Source organism: Poecilia reticulata, linkage group LG19 (genome assembly GCF_000633615.1).
Source record: "Poecilia reticulata strain Guanapo linkage group LG19, Guppy_female_1.0+MT, whole genome shotgun sequence".
NCBI lineage: Eukaryota > Metazoa > Chordata > Actinopteri > Cyprinodontiformes > Poeciliidae > Poecilia > Poecilia reticulata.
The window spans coordinates 13,435,626-13,451,844 of record NC_024349.1 but is presented as its reverse complement, the minus strand read 5'-3'; the positions used below and the strand labels follow the sequence as shown (position 1 = coordinate 13,451,844).

Sequence of the window (16,219 nt, the reverse complement as noted above, 5' to 3'; positions counted from 1 at the left end):
TAAAGAAAGGATTTCAAGAAGTTTGCTAGTAAAAATACACAATGTGCTGACTTAAAGGTATGCTTAGAACATGTTTGTTCATGAATAATGTTAAGTGTTTATGTTGGCAATAAATTTCATCCTTGAGAATATTTTACATGGAGGAATTTTACAAATTTATGGGCATCAAAACATCTTTTACACATGAGAAATATTGACATTGTTTCACCCAGTGACCTCAAGTCTCAAATGTTTCAGGGTCAAAAACTGGGATACCTCCAGAGTTGGATAAAGTGGTTGGCTGGCATTAAAATTCCCCTTTGGAGAAGTGATGTCAGAAGGCCGTGAACACGCAGGCTCAGCAGGACTGTGGGGGACGCCAAGGATCAAAGCCAGAGAGTGCCATTGCAGGTTCGGAGCTTTGCGTGAGCTAGAAATTAAAGTTTCAGAGCGTGGAGAAGCTGTGAAGACAGGATTTTGCCAGTTTATGAACTTCTATTTCAGGGGGATTTGATTTGCATATAGAAAAGGTGCATGGAATGAGAAGCTATGTGAACGTGCTCCAGTTGAACAATGACGAGCAGCGTCCACTGTGGGAGCAGTCTTCAGATGTTCACTCGGATGGGTTAAGGAATTTGATGTTCTCATCGTTGTAGACCTACGGGGAGACCGTGTTCTCATTGAGCTTTACTTGTAATCGTTTTCCTGTGTGTGGGTCTCCGTGTGTGTGGGCTCCCTTCTACTGTACCTTTCCGTGCGTCAAAAGAAACTGATTTTGAAAAATAAAAATAGCATTTTACTTTTAATTACAGCCTTACTCTGTGGCAGTGCTTGTGGGAGGCCCAGATGAGAGATGATCGTCAATCCGGTCTCCAAGCCCCTATGTACAGGCCACGGCTAAAACGTTTCATTACACCTAACATAAAGGATGATTATGAAGCAGCTTTGATGAGGAGTGCCTCAAGTAATATTTTCACTTCGTATCAGCAGCCGAAAGAAAGAAGAAAAGAAAGAAAGAAGTGTACACTGAGGCACGGCAACAATGCTGCCGAGGGTCAGGAAGAGACTGAGGGGAGGGGAACGCCAAGAAAATTCTGGACACAATATTTGCTTAAGAAAAAGATGAATCTTCATTGTGATGCTTCCCAGTGGTCTGTTTGACAATCCCTCAGTTTCGGGTTTGGTATGGGACATGGCCTCAAAAAGGCATGAAGAGTGAGTGGAAAAGAAGACGATAGGATAACGCTCATACATCTCCTACCTGTCCTGTCCACCTCTCCTCCCACTCGCCAACGTTTGCGCGCTGTTTGAGAGTAAGAAAAACAAGGAACACCGCAAGCAAAAAAAAAGAAGAGCCATAGCTGATGTATGTTTACAGACACTCATTATCTAATCTGACTATCTTTGTTCTGTTCTCTGAGAAAGAATGGGGGAAAAAGTGTCTCTCTATATTTCCAAAGCAGATAGTGACACCTCTAGACCAAGCGTGCTCTGCAGTCCTTAAGTCCTACTTTCCAGCAACTTTAAATTGCATTCCTTATTCAAACACCAAACAAAGGGCTCGTTACAAGGCCTCTGCAGAGTTGAAAGACTGCTGATTGGGAAATACAGCCATTTCATTCAGTTGTGTAAGAGAAGCGACGCAACTGAAAGTTGTAGGAAAAGTAGCTTTCAAGGAATTGACTGTCTTAATTTCCTTCCATGTTACAATATTGACATTTGTAGTTGCAACATGATAAATTGAATAAAAATAGAATAGAAATACCCTTTATTGTCTCACTGTATAGTGAAACTCAGGTGCAACAACAACAGCAATGTGGAAGAAAAAGTGAAAATATCCAAGAGGTATGAGTACATTTGCAAGACGTTTGGGATTATGCAAATAGCGCATTTACATTTAAGGAAACGGGTGAGCAAATTGAAAATATTTTAAGCTCTTAAAAAAAAAATCTAATAATTTGGTTTCATTATTAAAGAGTTAATTTTTCTAGACGTTCATTTTTAAATCCCGGCTCTCTAAAGGGCCTCCAGAGCAGAAATAATTGAACAACCATTCCCAGTTTATCGACTGGCCAAAACACTATGATTTAATCCCCTGGACGAACTGTCTGTGAATGAGTTTCTAAAATGAAATTTGACGTACCTCATTAGCGATTAATTAGCTCAGACAATGAACAGGAAAAACATTACTGATTAATTTTACCTCCGGGTGACGATAAGTGGAGAGCTCGCTCCCTCCGGGGGAGGGGGGTGAATGGGAGCTGACTTTTTTTTTTTTTTTACTCGGTATTTAACTTTAATAGCATTTTATCTTGCAAATTATCACGTAGATTTAATGCACTTTAGTGACTTCTGTCGTGAGCGAGGTTAAAATGTGTCGTTTCGTGTTTGGAGAGCCCGAAGTGCCACGGCTATGATGCTTGAAGTCTTGATGTATCCCTTTATGATGCTGAGAGCCTCTGTGGCAGCTTGCCCACCCCGGGCTTGTGGAGTCCTCATCACTGCCAGCCTCAGTGTGATACTGTAGGCTGCCAGTCTTTTCTTTCTGAACAGCCCTCGTGTTTGCGCTCTCCAGCACACCAACGCCTTCTTTTTCTTTTGCTTTGCAGGCCTCAACATCACATTCATTCACTGAATAAACAAATCCTTTGTGTGTGTGTGTCATTTTCTGTAAACTGTGTCCGACTGTCCTTTTCAAGTGTTTTTGGCCTTAAACTTGGATTACTGTGGGCAACCCCAACGTCCGCCTGCTTCCTGCTGCCGCCTTTTCTTCCCTCACCGAAATCCACACAGTGGGACTTTGTCTGCAGTTGTTGTGGTCAGACTGTCACTGTAAAGTCCACATAAAACATTTTTCTGAGCCCTGAGTCATTGGACAGCCACTTCAGTTGACCTGAAGGGGGGGGGAGTGAATGTCTGTGGCTTGTGTTTCTGCAGATGTTCAAAAACACACATTTTCAAGCCAGAAGAGGAGGAAACGCTTGTTTTTCTGTGGTTTCCATGTTGTGCTTGCTATATGTTGACGTTCTGTTCCTCCTTACTAGGGAGGAATCAGCTTCTAACTACAGGAAATCAGTAAAAGATTTTTTTTTTTTAATTTTAAATCACTGTGATCATCAATAACCTAAAGTAATAGTAAACTTAAACCAAGGAGGAAAATATCTGTGACATCTGTTCAAGATAAAGTCTTGAAAAGAGGTTAACATTAAATTTCCAGTAGGAGGTTAAAATCAAGAACACAACTATAAACCATACTGGGGTGCAACATCGAAATTCTGATAGAGTCCAGAGCAATATTTATATTTATAAATATTTGGATAACAAGAAACATATTTGTCCTTGCTGCCTCAACCTTTCTTGTTCTAGGTCAGTTAGGATTAACAAAATCATTACTCTTTCCTTAATGTCATATTCATAATTTATCACTTCAATTTCAGAAGGTTAGATTTCCTTAGTATTTGGTATATTTGTTTTAAACTGTATGACTCTCCTTCCACAACCTTCTTACAATAGTTTGATGGGACTCATGATTGCAAGCTCCCCCTTTATCTTAAAAATAAATATATAACAGTGGCATTTTGGCTGATTTGCTCTTTTTCAGACCACAGTACATATTTCTAAAAATGCATCTACTTGTCCCCGAGTGCGTTTGCAAACTGTAATCGGTTTTTTAATTATGGCTTCTTCCTTCCTGACTAACCATTTGTAGCCAATGTCGATACAGGGCATGTTTTGCTTTTGATAACACTGTCTTGACAGTATCAACCAGCACGTCTTGTTCTAGTGCTGAAACAAGTTCCACCTTCAGGACACCAGACATGTCTCCTTCCTGAAAACTATAACTGGACATTCACCTTAAGCAATAAATCAATTAATTGTGTGATAAAATGAGCTTGATTGTTTCCACTCTGATTAATATTTTTTGAAGAGCAATTTTGCTTAGAGACTTCATAATCCATTTTATTCATGGTTTTGGGTGTGTGTGTGTGTGTGTGTGTGTGTTTTGTTTCCTTTTCATGAGTTATTCTTGGTTGTGTTTTATTTTGGATATTAAAAAATGTCTTCTAGTTCCAGTGTGGAGTGTTCTTTAAAAAAATGTAAGTTTATTGACTTTTGAGAAGGCAAACTTGCATTACACCATTATCAGCGTACTACTCGGAAATGCTCTCAAAACAACAATTATATCATTTATCACAATAATTTGTGGGACAGTTTATTGCTGTGACAGGCCTAACTTTTATCTAGTGTCAGCTATCCATGTGTTGAGCTTGAGTGTTTTTGCAAGGGGGAATGAACAAAAATATCAGTTTCTACATGTGTGAAGCTGGTAGACAAATATTAGAAAAAGACTGTCAGCTTTAATCACAAAAAAACATGATTCTTATAAACTCTTGCATGCCTCACATTTTTGTTCCTTCAGATATAAATATTTGGCCATGGCAGGGGTGCACATACCAGCACTCGATGCGTTGTTAATCAGATTCATTATGTAATGTAGCGGAGAAAAAAAAATCTCTGAACCTCTGTTGCTGTGACACTTCTGTAGTTTTTTCAGGCAGACATAAATCAAATGGGCCGTGACAAATGGGATAATTTTCTGAAAGCACTTATACGGAGAGTCAAGTGTCCCCGTGCTCGGGGTGTGCAGGGAGAGAGGCATGTCCTTCGGAAGACCTTGCCTGATAAATGTATGTACATTTATGCATCCCCTCAGACGGGGAAGGTCTGCAGCTGTGGGAGAAAATTAGCCAGTGCATTTCCTCCCTTACAGTCCATATATCGTTTGCACTTTAGGATGTACATGTATCTCATCAATGCATTCAGATGTCATAAACTTAATGCAAAAGCCCCATTCATTTGAGTACTGGCAGGCAAGCCCAACATTTTAAGTGATTTATCTGTGGAGCTACAGGAAGCAAAAAAAAAAGAGGAATAGCTTTTCCTGTACTGCACAGCATCCGTCATCATTCTCAGGCTGGCACCTTGCTTCTCCGGACCTGTAATGGATACGGGGGCTTTTTAAATTTATCGTGGTTTGAATGCAACTTCCACCACTTTGATTGCATCCCAGATAAGTACCACAATCTGACTTCTGCATTATGTAAGACGGGGAATGCAAATGGGCGTACTGAGTTGGAGGGAAAGTGCCAGAAAGTGAGAGATGGAAAGTGGTGTCACATAGAGGGATAACAAATTAAAAGACTCGTCAGCTAAAAAGACTGGGAACAAAAAAAAAGGAAAGATTAATTTCTGAAAGAGGGGAACAAAAGAAGCCATTTAGTCTGGATGAGCCTCTCTTGACCCTCTCGGTGTGAGAAATAGTGATGGAGCAGACAGCCAGCTTTGAACCCAGCCCCGAACCTCACGCTCAGAAGGAGACTGTCTGCTGGCACTGAGCGCATGGGAGGGGATAAGCAGTAAGAAGCTGCAGGAGAATCCTCAGGTTTGGCCAGGACAGTTCGAGCCTTGAGCCGGACTTCAAGTTTTCCCAGCTCCTCACAGGGCCAGCAGGCCTGTCAACCCCCTGCCAAATCTGGAGCTCATTTGTGGAATATAGTGTGTCTTCCTGCCGTGGCAAGGCAGGATGCGGGTCTGAGCAGAGTGTAGGATCAAAGTCTGCTCATTTCTCAGTGTCACCTGGTAATAACGCTCATTTCTCCTGCCAAACTGGATTCCACTCATATTTCTCAAGCAAACTCGGGACAAACCTGTTCGTCTCTCGGCTCAGTTAAAAAAAATAAAAGACACGGCAATTTGCACAAGTAGCCGTGCATCTTAGAACTGTTTTATATTTTATTGTGCTACATCTAAAAATGTTAATGTGTTTGGGGGGGATTTTCTGCTACATTTGGGAGTGATTTCAAGTTTCTGTTTGCAGTGCATTTCCTAAAGATCACTATGAGATGATCTAAGAGGTTCTTTAAATGCAAAATCAGACTTTATGTTCCCTATTTTCAGCTGACCTTTAGATAAATGTCAATGTTAGCAGACCGTTTCCAAATAAACAAAACCAGCTTAGTTTTAGCTTTGAAAAGATTTTCAAGAGTCCGAAGAAAAGGTAAAATAAACACAGTCTTGACAGTGGAGCAGAGATTCATCTTCAAGCAAGGCAAGTCTATTCGTAGCAGCAAAGTATTTTACATAATAAAAATATTGTAATAAAATTTGTGTTCCAGTGATTACTACACAAGGGTAACTCTAAACAAATGGGGTTTTTAGGCTTGATTTAAAGTGAAACTCACCCCCAAATCAACTTTTTTCCTAATAAGCTGTCCAAATAGGTCATTTAGGGTTCTATCTTTACATTTCTGTGTGATTATTGATATTTCTGTGCAATTCTTTTAGTTTGGCATTGTTTTATGTTGTGATTTCTATATCTGAGCAATATATCTTTTGGCTCCGCCTACTTTCTTGGAATTGTTCAAAATGTGTCAGGGTGGGCTTATGCTAAGGGAGGTTAGTTTACACAAAGTGCAACTAAGCCGCCCATGAAAGCCAGACCCTCTGGCAAATTTTGAAAAACTTCCAAGAAACTGGGCGGAGCCAAGAGACACTAAGCAAGTGTGGGGTTATGCAGGACTGGTCAGGATGAAAAATGCTAATTTATCCACTTTGTCACCATACTTGGTGACTTTTCAGAAACTCTGCAACAAGAGTTGGTAAAAGTTGCTTGTTTACTTAAAAAAGCAACAAGCAACAAATCATCTAGCAGCATTTTTATTTTGAGACTTTTTATTTTGACATGTGCATTTAAGGACATTTTTATTCCTTCCAGCTTTTAGTTAGATTTGAGGTTTTACAATATGCTTTCGGGATTTTATTATCTTTTGTTTTGACTGTGTAATTTTTTGGGGGTCAGCTTTTCTTGTGAAGCATTATGGAATTTGTCTATGGAAATGTGCTACATAAACTTTTACATACTTTTTTACTTTGCTTACATAGAGAAATACTTGTAGCTGTACGTGCTGCTAAAATGATTTATTGGGGAAGGGGAGAGTTGGGGGTCAATTATGCACCAAACTGTGTAGGTTTCTGGTATATCTAATCCCAATGCTGTCTTTGAGGGGGTATAGACACTTTGCAGTGCTCTGTATTTAGTAGACAGCAGTGCTTTGTTCTTTTTTTGTCCAGAACTAAATAGATGGTTTGATGGTAAACTTGTAAATACATGTACATTTTAAATGATCTTTTACCAAACATTTGGGGGTTTAAAAAGAAACAACGAGGTAACAAAAGCCTTAAATCTTCAGAAAACATGCTATTTTCTAAATTGTTGTGGTTTCAGACCACATACTTACAGGGCTGACCAGAGTCCAACCAGAGGAAAACTGAATGTCAGCTTTTTTTATTTTAATGTTATGATTGAGAACATAATCAACAAATGTATTCCTACAGCAAATAATTTAAGTCTTTCTTGGCTGAGTGAAAGTTCCCAAAGACAAAATCGATACAAAGCATTTAAAGAGGAGTACGTCATTAAATGTGCAAAACATTAAACAAGATTGAGTGAACTTTATCGATCTACTATTACAAGCATTATTTTCTGTTTTTTAATACATTTACATAGCGTAGACTTTTTTTCTATCCTGAAAGTTGTAATTCATCCAATCTGACAGAGTTTGAGCTAGTTGAGAGGAATGAGGAGAAATCTCAGTCAAAATGTGACTCTATGAAGCATGTCATATTTAAAAATGCAAATATGTACCCCTTGGTTCTGTTTCACAATGATATACTGCTTTGTTTTCATAAAATCCAAATGTAAATCACTGCAAAAAGAAAAAAAAGAGGGGTGTGAATATTTTTCTAAGGTGTTGAAACTTATGGGCACGTTTTAACTGGTTGTACTGAGAGGAAAATCATGTACATGTTGACTTGACAGCTCTTTAGAGTTTTGATTCTCCTAAAATCCAGCTCAAATCTGTTCCTTTCTTCACCGCATGTTAGTCCTCGCACGGATTTACTTTGGTAAGAACACAGCACCACCTAGTGGCAAATGATGGCATAAGCTCGATTCACAATTCAAAAACACAGTTAAATAAATTAAATCACATATTTAAATGTTTCCAACCTGTCAGCGGGTTAATAATGATCACACAGAAGACCAGCTTTTAGAAGGAAGCTCAGGTTGTTTGTTTGTCTGGAGTGTTGGGTCCAGTTCTTCTCATTCTCCTCTGGACAACGATCCATGGGTTAGGACAAATTTGCCGCCCTATCAAACACATGAACACCATGATCACAAAAACCGGTGTTGTTACTTTTTGACAGTTTGGGAAGAGGCAAAGTCCGCCAGGGAAAATAAGATCAGCAGATTCATAACACTTGTCAGCAGAGGGAAACATTAAGTGCTTTAAAAATATTCTAGTAAACCATGTCACTGACTTTGAATTTGATAAAACACATTTTTACCAACAGCAGCAGATCACATGGCTCCCAAATCAAACTTGATTCTTTTAATTTTTTTTAAATTCTTGGATCTGAGCCACAGTTTCTTTTTGCCCTTTGCCCAGAGCGGCAAACAGAACAGTGGTTACTCATATCCTGGTTAAGTCTGTGTGTTTCGGCTCTTGGAGCTCCAGCTCCAGCTCCTTGCCACTTCTTGTGAATCTCCTCAAACTCTTAACGGGCTTCAATCAACATTGTGTTTTGTTCTTTTTTTCTTAAACTCCACTTTCCATTAACATTTTTAGACAAAAGCAACTCTGCAAACAGCCAGCATCTTTACCAATTACCTTTTGAGACTTACAGGTTGTCATCAATTACTGTCTGCTTGACAAATTTAGCATTTTTTCCTATGAGAAATTGACATAAACCATTCATATAAGTAGTAGTCGTAAATCTATATCATAATTTACTTATTTTAGTGATGTTTTTCAATCATTTATTTGCACCTGTACATTCCTTACTCTATTCCCACACTGAAGACCCCTGCAGTTTTCCTTATTTAACTAAAATACACTTAACTTAAATACACTTAATTTAGTGCACTGTTACAACAGGAAAATATTTTAATTCATCTCTACATGATTGGGTTGCTGTGATAATATGCGTTTAAATTTGCTTTGAGATCACATTTGATAGGAACTGGTGTATCAATAAGTCATTTGTTTTGTTTAACCTGTAACTACACAAGTTTCAAGCAACAAAAAAAAATAAGGTGGCTTAAAAGACTTCTGTACAAAAAGCAAACAAGTAAATAAAAAAATAAAAATTATTTCTAAAAATCCCATTGGGTGTGTTTTAATTTAATTTAACTTCAACTGGACAACTTTGGCTCATCGCTCAAAAAAAAAAAAAAAAAAAGAGAGAGTAGCAAGAGACTTTGTTGAAACTATTTATTTGGAAAACAATGGGTTTTATTTTAATGTCTGGTGTCTTCAAAAAGACCATCTTCACATACATCCTGCACAGACAGCAAATAGTTAAAACTAAGCCAGCCTCCGCCAGCGCCACTGACATCCAAACATTCTTTCATTTATCCTAAAGCAGCGTCGGAAGTGACGTTTCTCACATATTTTCTTTTTGCGGCAGCAATAACGGTTATAGAGAGAACGCATGAAATTTGGTCAGTTGGATTATGAATTCTTGCAACTTTAGTTATCAAAAGTGGTAATTACAGTGCAAATGCAGAATTACATAAATATATATATAAAAAAAAAAAAAGAGAAAAACCTAAATCGCAAGATATCTAGACTTTTGACCTCTTTTGTAACAAGACCGTTTTCAGAACGTGTCAGCAGAAAGCAGTCGAGCTGAAAGAAATGCAGCAGTGTAAACACTTAAATGATAACCTGTTATTGGGTAAGTCCTACTAGAGTTGGAGCTGTAGACGCAAACACAACTCAACGTTAACATATCAGACTAAATGTAAAGGATGGTGGAAGACTGACGGTTTGACCTCACTCAACCTGTGCGGTGGGAGCTTAAGATGATTTACATTTTTTTTTAAAAAAGGTGCATTTGCTTCTTCACTGTCCTATAGGAGGTCTTTTCCCTTCTTGACCAGACCATAGGCTTCAGTAGTAACACTGTTTCTATATATTTTTTTAAACTGAAGGTTTCCGAAAACCCCCCCACAATTATAGTTAAAAAATCACACACGGTAAACTAAAGCACATCAAAAGTTTAAGATCTTCCTGCAACCTCTCCTTAGGAAACCAAACTCTATTCTCTCTCTCTTCTGCAGCAGTTACTCTTACAAAGGTGTCTGTGTATCTTTATACAATTCCTACTAAACTCTTTCGAATAGCATGAAAACAGTCTCGAAAGTAAAAAACACAATCTAAATGAAAGCGACTAAAACATTACGTGTGGCCTTCCTTGGCCTCAGAAGGTTTGGGCTACGTTTTCTTTTCTTTTTAGAAGGACATGATGGTCCTCTGAATGATGTCGATGCATTCCTGGAGCTCATGCTCTTGGATGACCAGAGGCGGGGCCAGTCGGATGATGTCCCCGTGGGTGGGCTTGGCCAGGAGTCCGTTGTCCCGAAGGCGCAGGCAGACCTTCCAGGCATCGTAGTCTGTTAAGTGCGGAAGACAAAGCAACTTACTGACTTGTAAGGTTCAATATATAGAATGTCAGGTGTTGCAATAGTCCATTTAAAACTCTTTTTGTGACGGGGCTAAACGGACAGTTCTCCATTAGTTAAGTTTTTTTTTAGCAAACACGATATTTGCCAACATTTTGACTCCTGCAAAGCTTGGTCTTTGTTCTCTCAGAAATAGTTTTCTACGTCACCTTTAGTCTCTTTGATCACAACTGCATTGAGGAGGCCTTTCCCTCTGACTGTTGTCACAATGTCTTTGGGCAGTTTCCTCAACTCGGACCGCAAAAGTTCTCCCATCCTCTGAGCGTTTTCCGCAAGCTTCTCTTCCTCCATCACCTGGGGATAAAAACAAAAACAAAACAAATAAAAAACACCATTTTGGTTTAATACAGAGGCTCAGATAAAACACTTTTGACATAGAGAAATACTTAAAAAGGCAAAAACAACGTTAAAGTTAAAACTGCTGCGAAATGTTCACCTCCAAAGCTGCAATAGCGACACGACAAGCCACAGGGTTTCCTCCGTATGTGGATCCGTGCTCCCCAGGCTTAATGGTCAGCATTACGTCATTGTCACTAAGTACTGCAGACACCTAAGGGAATCGAAAACAGCTGAAGTTAAAGCCGACATGGGTGTAATCAAGTGCCATCTGATGAAATTACAGACGACGCTCACTGGATAAACTCCTCCGGAGAGAGCTTTGCCCAGTATCACCAAATCCGGGCGAACACCTTCGTGGTCGACGGCCAGGCGCCGGCCAGTCCGTGCCAGGCCCGTCTGGACCTCATCAGCGATCCACAGCACCTGCAAAAACCACAAGGTTTTTTTTTTTTGTTTTTTTTTAAGTGACTGCAGAAACATCTACACTCAGTGATGTTGTCACGGTCAGCACGGTTCTGATCAGTTTTTGATGCAGCAGTAAGATCACCTCAGGCCGTTTCACACTAAACCACAGCCGAGGATGCCCTGTGAGCCAGTAGTTGTTGTTGTTGGCAACAGTTTGGAAATGGACAAAAGGAGAAAAATCATTCCGGGACTCGAGACACAGCCAATAACTTTCTTTGAGCAAATACTTGTTGGCAACATCCTCAAGACGGCTCCAATTCAGATTTGATTGCAATTTGGGTCTTAGAAGTTGGAATAAATCTCCCAGTAAAGTAGTCCGCTCCTGGGGCCAGGAAGTACGATTACACGCCGCTAAGAGAGTTAATCTCTGTGCTTGCTGACACAGCTGCAAAATATCCATCTGCAGCACTTCCCACACACAATGTTAGCTTTCTAGGGAAAAGAACATGCTGTGGTCACGGAAACAGTCTCTTCTTAGAAATATTTGCTGGATGCCTTTTATCTGAGAATCTTATCAAACTCTGATATTTCATTTACTTTCATTCTTCACGCTCAGTTTCCACAACATTTCAGGGTTTTTTTTTTGTTTGTTTTTTTAACGTGACATATTTTGGTGTTGAGAATTTTTAAAAGGAAGATTTCCTTTTATATTAAAGCAAGATTCATAAAGCTTAATAAAACCTTCGATTTGTCTACTCATAGAAGGACAATTTATTTATATCTGTTGGCAGCTTAAAATTAAACAGAGAATATTAAGGAAGATCACTTTTCCTAGCAGGAGAAATGAAGTTTATTTCTTAACTAAAATGAAGGTCTGCCAAACCGTCCAAAAATGTTTTGGAAAAAAATATGCCGATGTCAAATCAAAAGTAGGTGGTTGTGCAGGTGTGTGTACTCTACACACACCTAAACCTGTACCTCTATTGCAGGAATGTCATTGAACGGGAAAAGCTCGAATCAGGGCATGTACGGCCCAAAGGGGTATGTCTAAAAACATTTAACCGTCAAACACCTTACAGCCATGTAAAAATACTTTAAAAACTTACTTTGCATAAACGTTGCAAGCACTCAACATTATCTCTGACAAATGGATGGATTTTGAATGGATGGATACACATTTTTTAAAATGGGGCATTTAATAAGATTAGAAAATGCCCATGTTTTTCCATGCTCTCTTCTCATTTTCCATAATTATCCAGACCTGGGAAATAACATAAAAATAATACTGTAGATTCTGTTTAAATCTCGCTAGTTGTAGTGCACCTTAGACACTATACCATGTAAAAACATGAACATTTTAAGCTCTTTGGCATAAAGGTGGAGGTTTTTAAGATATTGCTTGATACAAACATCAACCTAGTCATTATACTCTTTAGTTCTAGTGCCTTCATATGGACTTACGTTGTATTTTGTGCAAAGTTCTCTGACTTTAGTCAGGTAGCCTTGATCGGGCACAACCACGCCTGCTTCTCCTTGGATGGGTTCCACCATGAAGGCGGCGACATTTTGGTCCTGAAGAGCTTTCTAGAGAAAGAGAGGGGCATAAAGCAAGTTAAGATTTTTAGACACATTAATCCGTGGAAAGACAATGTCTCAACTCAGAGTCAATGTTTCTCAACATTCTGCAAAACAAGTTAACCCTAAACTAAGCTGATGGGAACTGTATTTGCACAACCTAAGCTGCTCCGTGTAAAAAAAAAAAGAAAAAGAAAAAGAAAAAAAAACCCATATAACCTGTACCTCTAATGCAGGAATGTCATTGAACGGCACAAGCTCGAACCCGGGCATGTACGGCCCGAAACCCTCGTAGCTGCTGGGGTCAGTGGAGCTGGAGATGGCAGCCAAGGTGCGACCCCAGAAGTTTCCCTCTGAAGAAAGAAAGAGAGCGAAATACAGCTTCAACAACAGTCTCACCAAACTCTAGGCAAAATAAACTGTGGCATTCTGGAAATATTCCAACACAGGATGGCGACTTGCCTGCGAAAATGATCTTGGCCTTATTGTTTGGAACCCCCTTCACGCTGTAGGCCCACTTCCTGGCAAGCTTACAGGCCGTCTCACCGCCTTCAACCCCTAAATCCATACAAAATAAAAAGTAAGTAAGTAAGTAACAGCAGGAGCTCCTTTAGATTTTATGTCAAAGAAATTTGAAAGACCCGTCCCAAGGTGAACTTCAGGACCTACCTGTGTTCATGGGTAAAACTTTGTCATATCCAAACATGTTGGTGATGTACTCTTCATAGGCTCCGAGCACATCGTTGTAGAACGCTCTGGAAGTCAAAGCGAGCGTAGACGCCTGCTTGGTGAGCGCAGAGACGATCTTAGGGTGGCAGTGACCCTGATTTACTGCACTGTATGCACTGAGGAAGTCGTAATATCGGTTGCCTTCCACATCCCACACATGGATGCCTTTAGTGCATTAGAAAAAAAAAAGTTTAATTATTTCTTCTTCGATATGGATCAGCATTATTCATAGAAGATTTGCAAGTTTTTGAACTCACCCTCGCCTCGCTCCAGGGCCACAGGGAGCGGATGGTAGTTGTGTGCCCCGTGCTTCTCCTCGCGGGCGTAGATTTCCTCCGAGGTGAGCTTGTTCACGGCGGCGGGGCGTACACGTGTGTGGATGCTCCTGCGGAGAATCAGCCCGGCACGGCTCAGGCTCCCGAGTTGAAAAATCATTCCCTTCATGCTCGCTGTTTTGTGTGGTTGGGCACAGAAAAAGAAGAAAAAAAAAGAGCTTTGATATCTAACACGATTGTGAAGATACTTATTCAGTGGAAACACATTTTAGGTTTTTGTAGCAAAATTGCTTTTTTCTTTAGCGACAACCGCTTCGAAATTTCTTACAGGATTAGAATGAAAAGAAGGGCTTTGCATGCTCTGCTTCACGCTTAACTAAACATAGGACCTAAATAATTTGTTCAGCCCTGCGAACTCTGCGGTGTCAAGTTTAGTTTCCAGCAGATACGAGAAGCTGAAGGAGAGAGTCAGTTGACTGGTTAATCAAAGCTGATTTGATAGGAAAATACCAAAAGTACCTTTGGGAAAATGATAAGATAGCATTAACTAAAAACATGATAAATCAAAAACTCCTGGACATATTTTATTTTACAGTAGGAATGATTGTTACTTTTAAATGAATGAATTAATTTATTTCAATATTTCTACAGATAACCTAATGACTTGGAGAAAATGAACCAAACAGAAGTGGTTAAAAAGAAATCTATTGCTACATGAGTTTCCATGGATCACCGAGGATTTGCAGGTCTGCTGAACCAAGCTTCTCTTTCATGTCCAATACAAAGGAAGGGACTGAATACCGGTTAACAAAAGCACCAACACTGCAGCTCCAGATTTTTCCATTTGCACAGAAATGAAAAGTTTACAACTCTGGTTTGAAAGAAGAAAAACGACTTGATTTGATAGTGTGACTTTTAGGAGATTTGGGCATTTAAATGCAGGCTCATCTGAACAGTCAGCACTGAATTAGCCAAAACAAATATATATATATATATATACATACATACATATTATGTAATATTCTAATTATCCAAGAACCAAATTTTGGGTTTACATTAGTTATAAGCCATGCATATAAATTATAATGAATAATCACCTGAAATAATACACATAAATCTTTAACTTGTGAGTATTGCAGAGTTTAATTCCTGAAAGAAAGCGGAGAAAAGTAGTTGACATTCTGAAAGTTGTGGAAAGCTGCAGTATCCAAGACATGCCAGCCACCAACCTGTTGGCAGCTGCACACGACCTCAAATATTTCAGGAGCTATGTTACCTATCCTACCTCTTTTAAAGTGTTGAAATCCACCTTTAAATGAAGATATCAGAGTTTGTCGATCAATGAGCCGAAACTTCAATAAAGCAAACATGCACCTTCTATCGGGGAGTTGACCTGAGCCTGGGCTCATCCCTCGGTCCCTAACAGCTGATAGGTTCCTGAGGAGCTGCCTCCACCGCACCCACTGACCTCACGGTGCCAAGCTAAATAAAGAGCTGCATGATCATTTTCAACCGGTTTCTAGAGGGAACTGTTCACTCCTTAGCATCCAGACATTATGCAACACGGAGCGGTTACATATCGGGAAGACCTGAAACAGCCTCACGGAAAACCTAACTGACTGCATTCGATGTCAAAAAATAACAAAATGCATTCAAAAGTGTATGTCAATCGTATAAATAAATAGCCGCGTCTCCAAGCTCCCGAGACTAATGATACCAGTTCAGAGCCTTGTGGTGTATCATCAGTTGTTCTGTTTTTTTTTTTTTTTTTTTCCTGCTGGTCTCAATCAATATTTTAAACTCAGTCTATCAAAATAAGACGACGAAGAAAACAGGATTGAAAATGCACCTGGTGTAAACGGAACAGCAGTTCAGAAACCCTCTTTGTTGATGTTCACTCACCCCGCTGAAAAATATGATGCGTGTTCTGTTCCGGTGCGGATTATTTGACTGCCCAACTTACCAACGCTGGGGTTCTTTGTGCGTGCTTACGTCAGTGGAGACGCACGCCTCCATTGTGCAATCTCAGCCGATGATTTCACYGATATACTTCATACCAAACTACCAGAGTTAACCTGTGTTCCATAATATAATACATAAATATTGTACATAATACTTAAGTATCTATGCCACTTAATGTTATTTATCTAACGACAGCTGATAGTCACATAGTTAGGTATTATGTAACGATCTCGAAAATGACTAGAACCCACATGCATAAATGAAATCCCACGTGAGATTCTATAGAGTCCTATTAGTGCCAAAGAATGTAGATGAAATTCTACAGACTAACGTTAATTTAAAAAGGCAGTAAAACAAATTATAAATAAAT

At 39.4% G+C, this 16,219-nt stretch overlaps 1 protein-coding gene across 2 annotated transcripts; it reads right to left on the bottom strand.

The window, feature by feature from the left end:
- Positions 1-9,296: 9,296 nt before the first annotated feature.
- On the bottom strand, positions 9,297-15,896 carry oat (ornithine aminotransferase). Of its 2 annotated transcripts, none has more exons than XM_008437144.2 (10): positions 15,790-15,896; positions 13,870-14,061; positions 13,553-13,777; positions 13,346-13,441; positions 13,109-13,236; positions 12,770-12,892; positions 11,198-11,326; positions 11,001-11,114; positions 10,714-10,858; positions 9,297-10,495 (listed from the first exon to the last, which is right to left on the bottom strand). In XM_008437144.2, exons 2-10 carry the CDS (start codon positions 14,054-14,056, stop codon positions 10,335-10,337), a joined length of 1,308 nt encoding a protein of 435 aa, XP_008435366.1. In that variant the 5' UTR covers positions 14,057-14,061; positions 15,790-15,896; the 3' UTR covers positions 9,297-10,334. The 2 variants fall into 2 exon arrangements, with proteins under 2 accessions (XP_008435366.1, XP_008435365.1); XM_008437143.2 differs by having other exon boundaries at positions 15,737-15,841.
- Positions 15,897-16,219: the final 323 nt, after the last annotated feature.

Bases quoted from the DNA above. Each gene is read 5' to 3' on its own strand.
- oat (XM_008437144.2), bottom strand. From the start codon at position 14,056: ATGAAGGGAATGATTTTTCAACTCGGGAGCCTGAGCCGTGCCGGGCTG. The intron at 13,442-13,552 runs GTAGGTCCTGAA...GTATGGATTTAG, and splicing joins AGTTTTACCCATGAACACAG to GGGTTGAAGGCGGTGAGACG. The intron at 10,859-11,000 runs GTGAACATTTCG...TTTTATCCCCAG, and splicing joins TCGCTATTGCAGCTTTGGAG to GTGATGGAGGAAGAGAAGCT.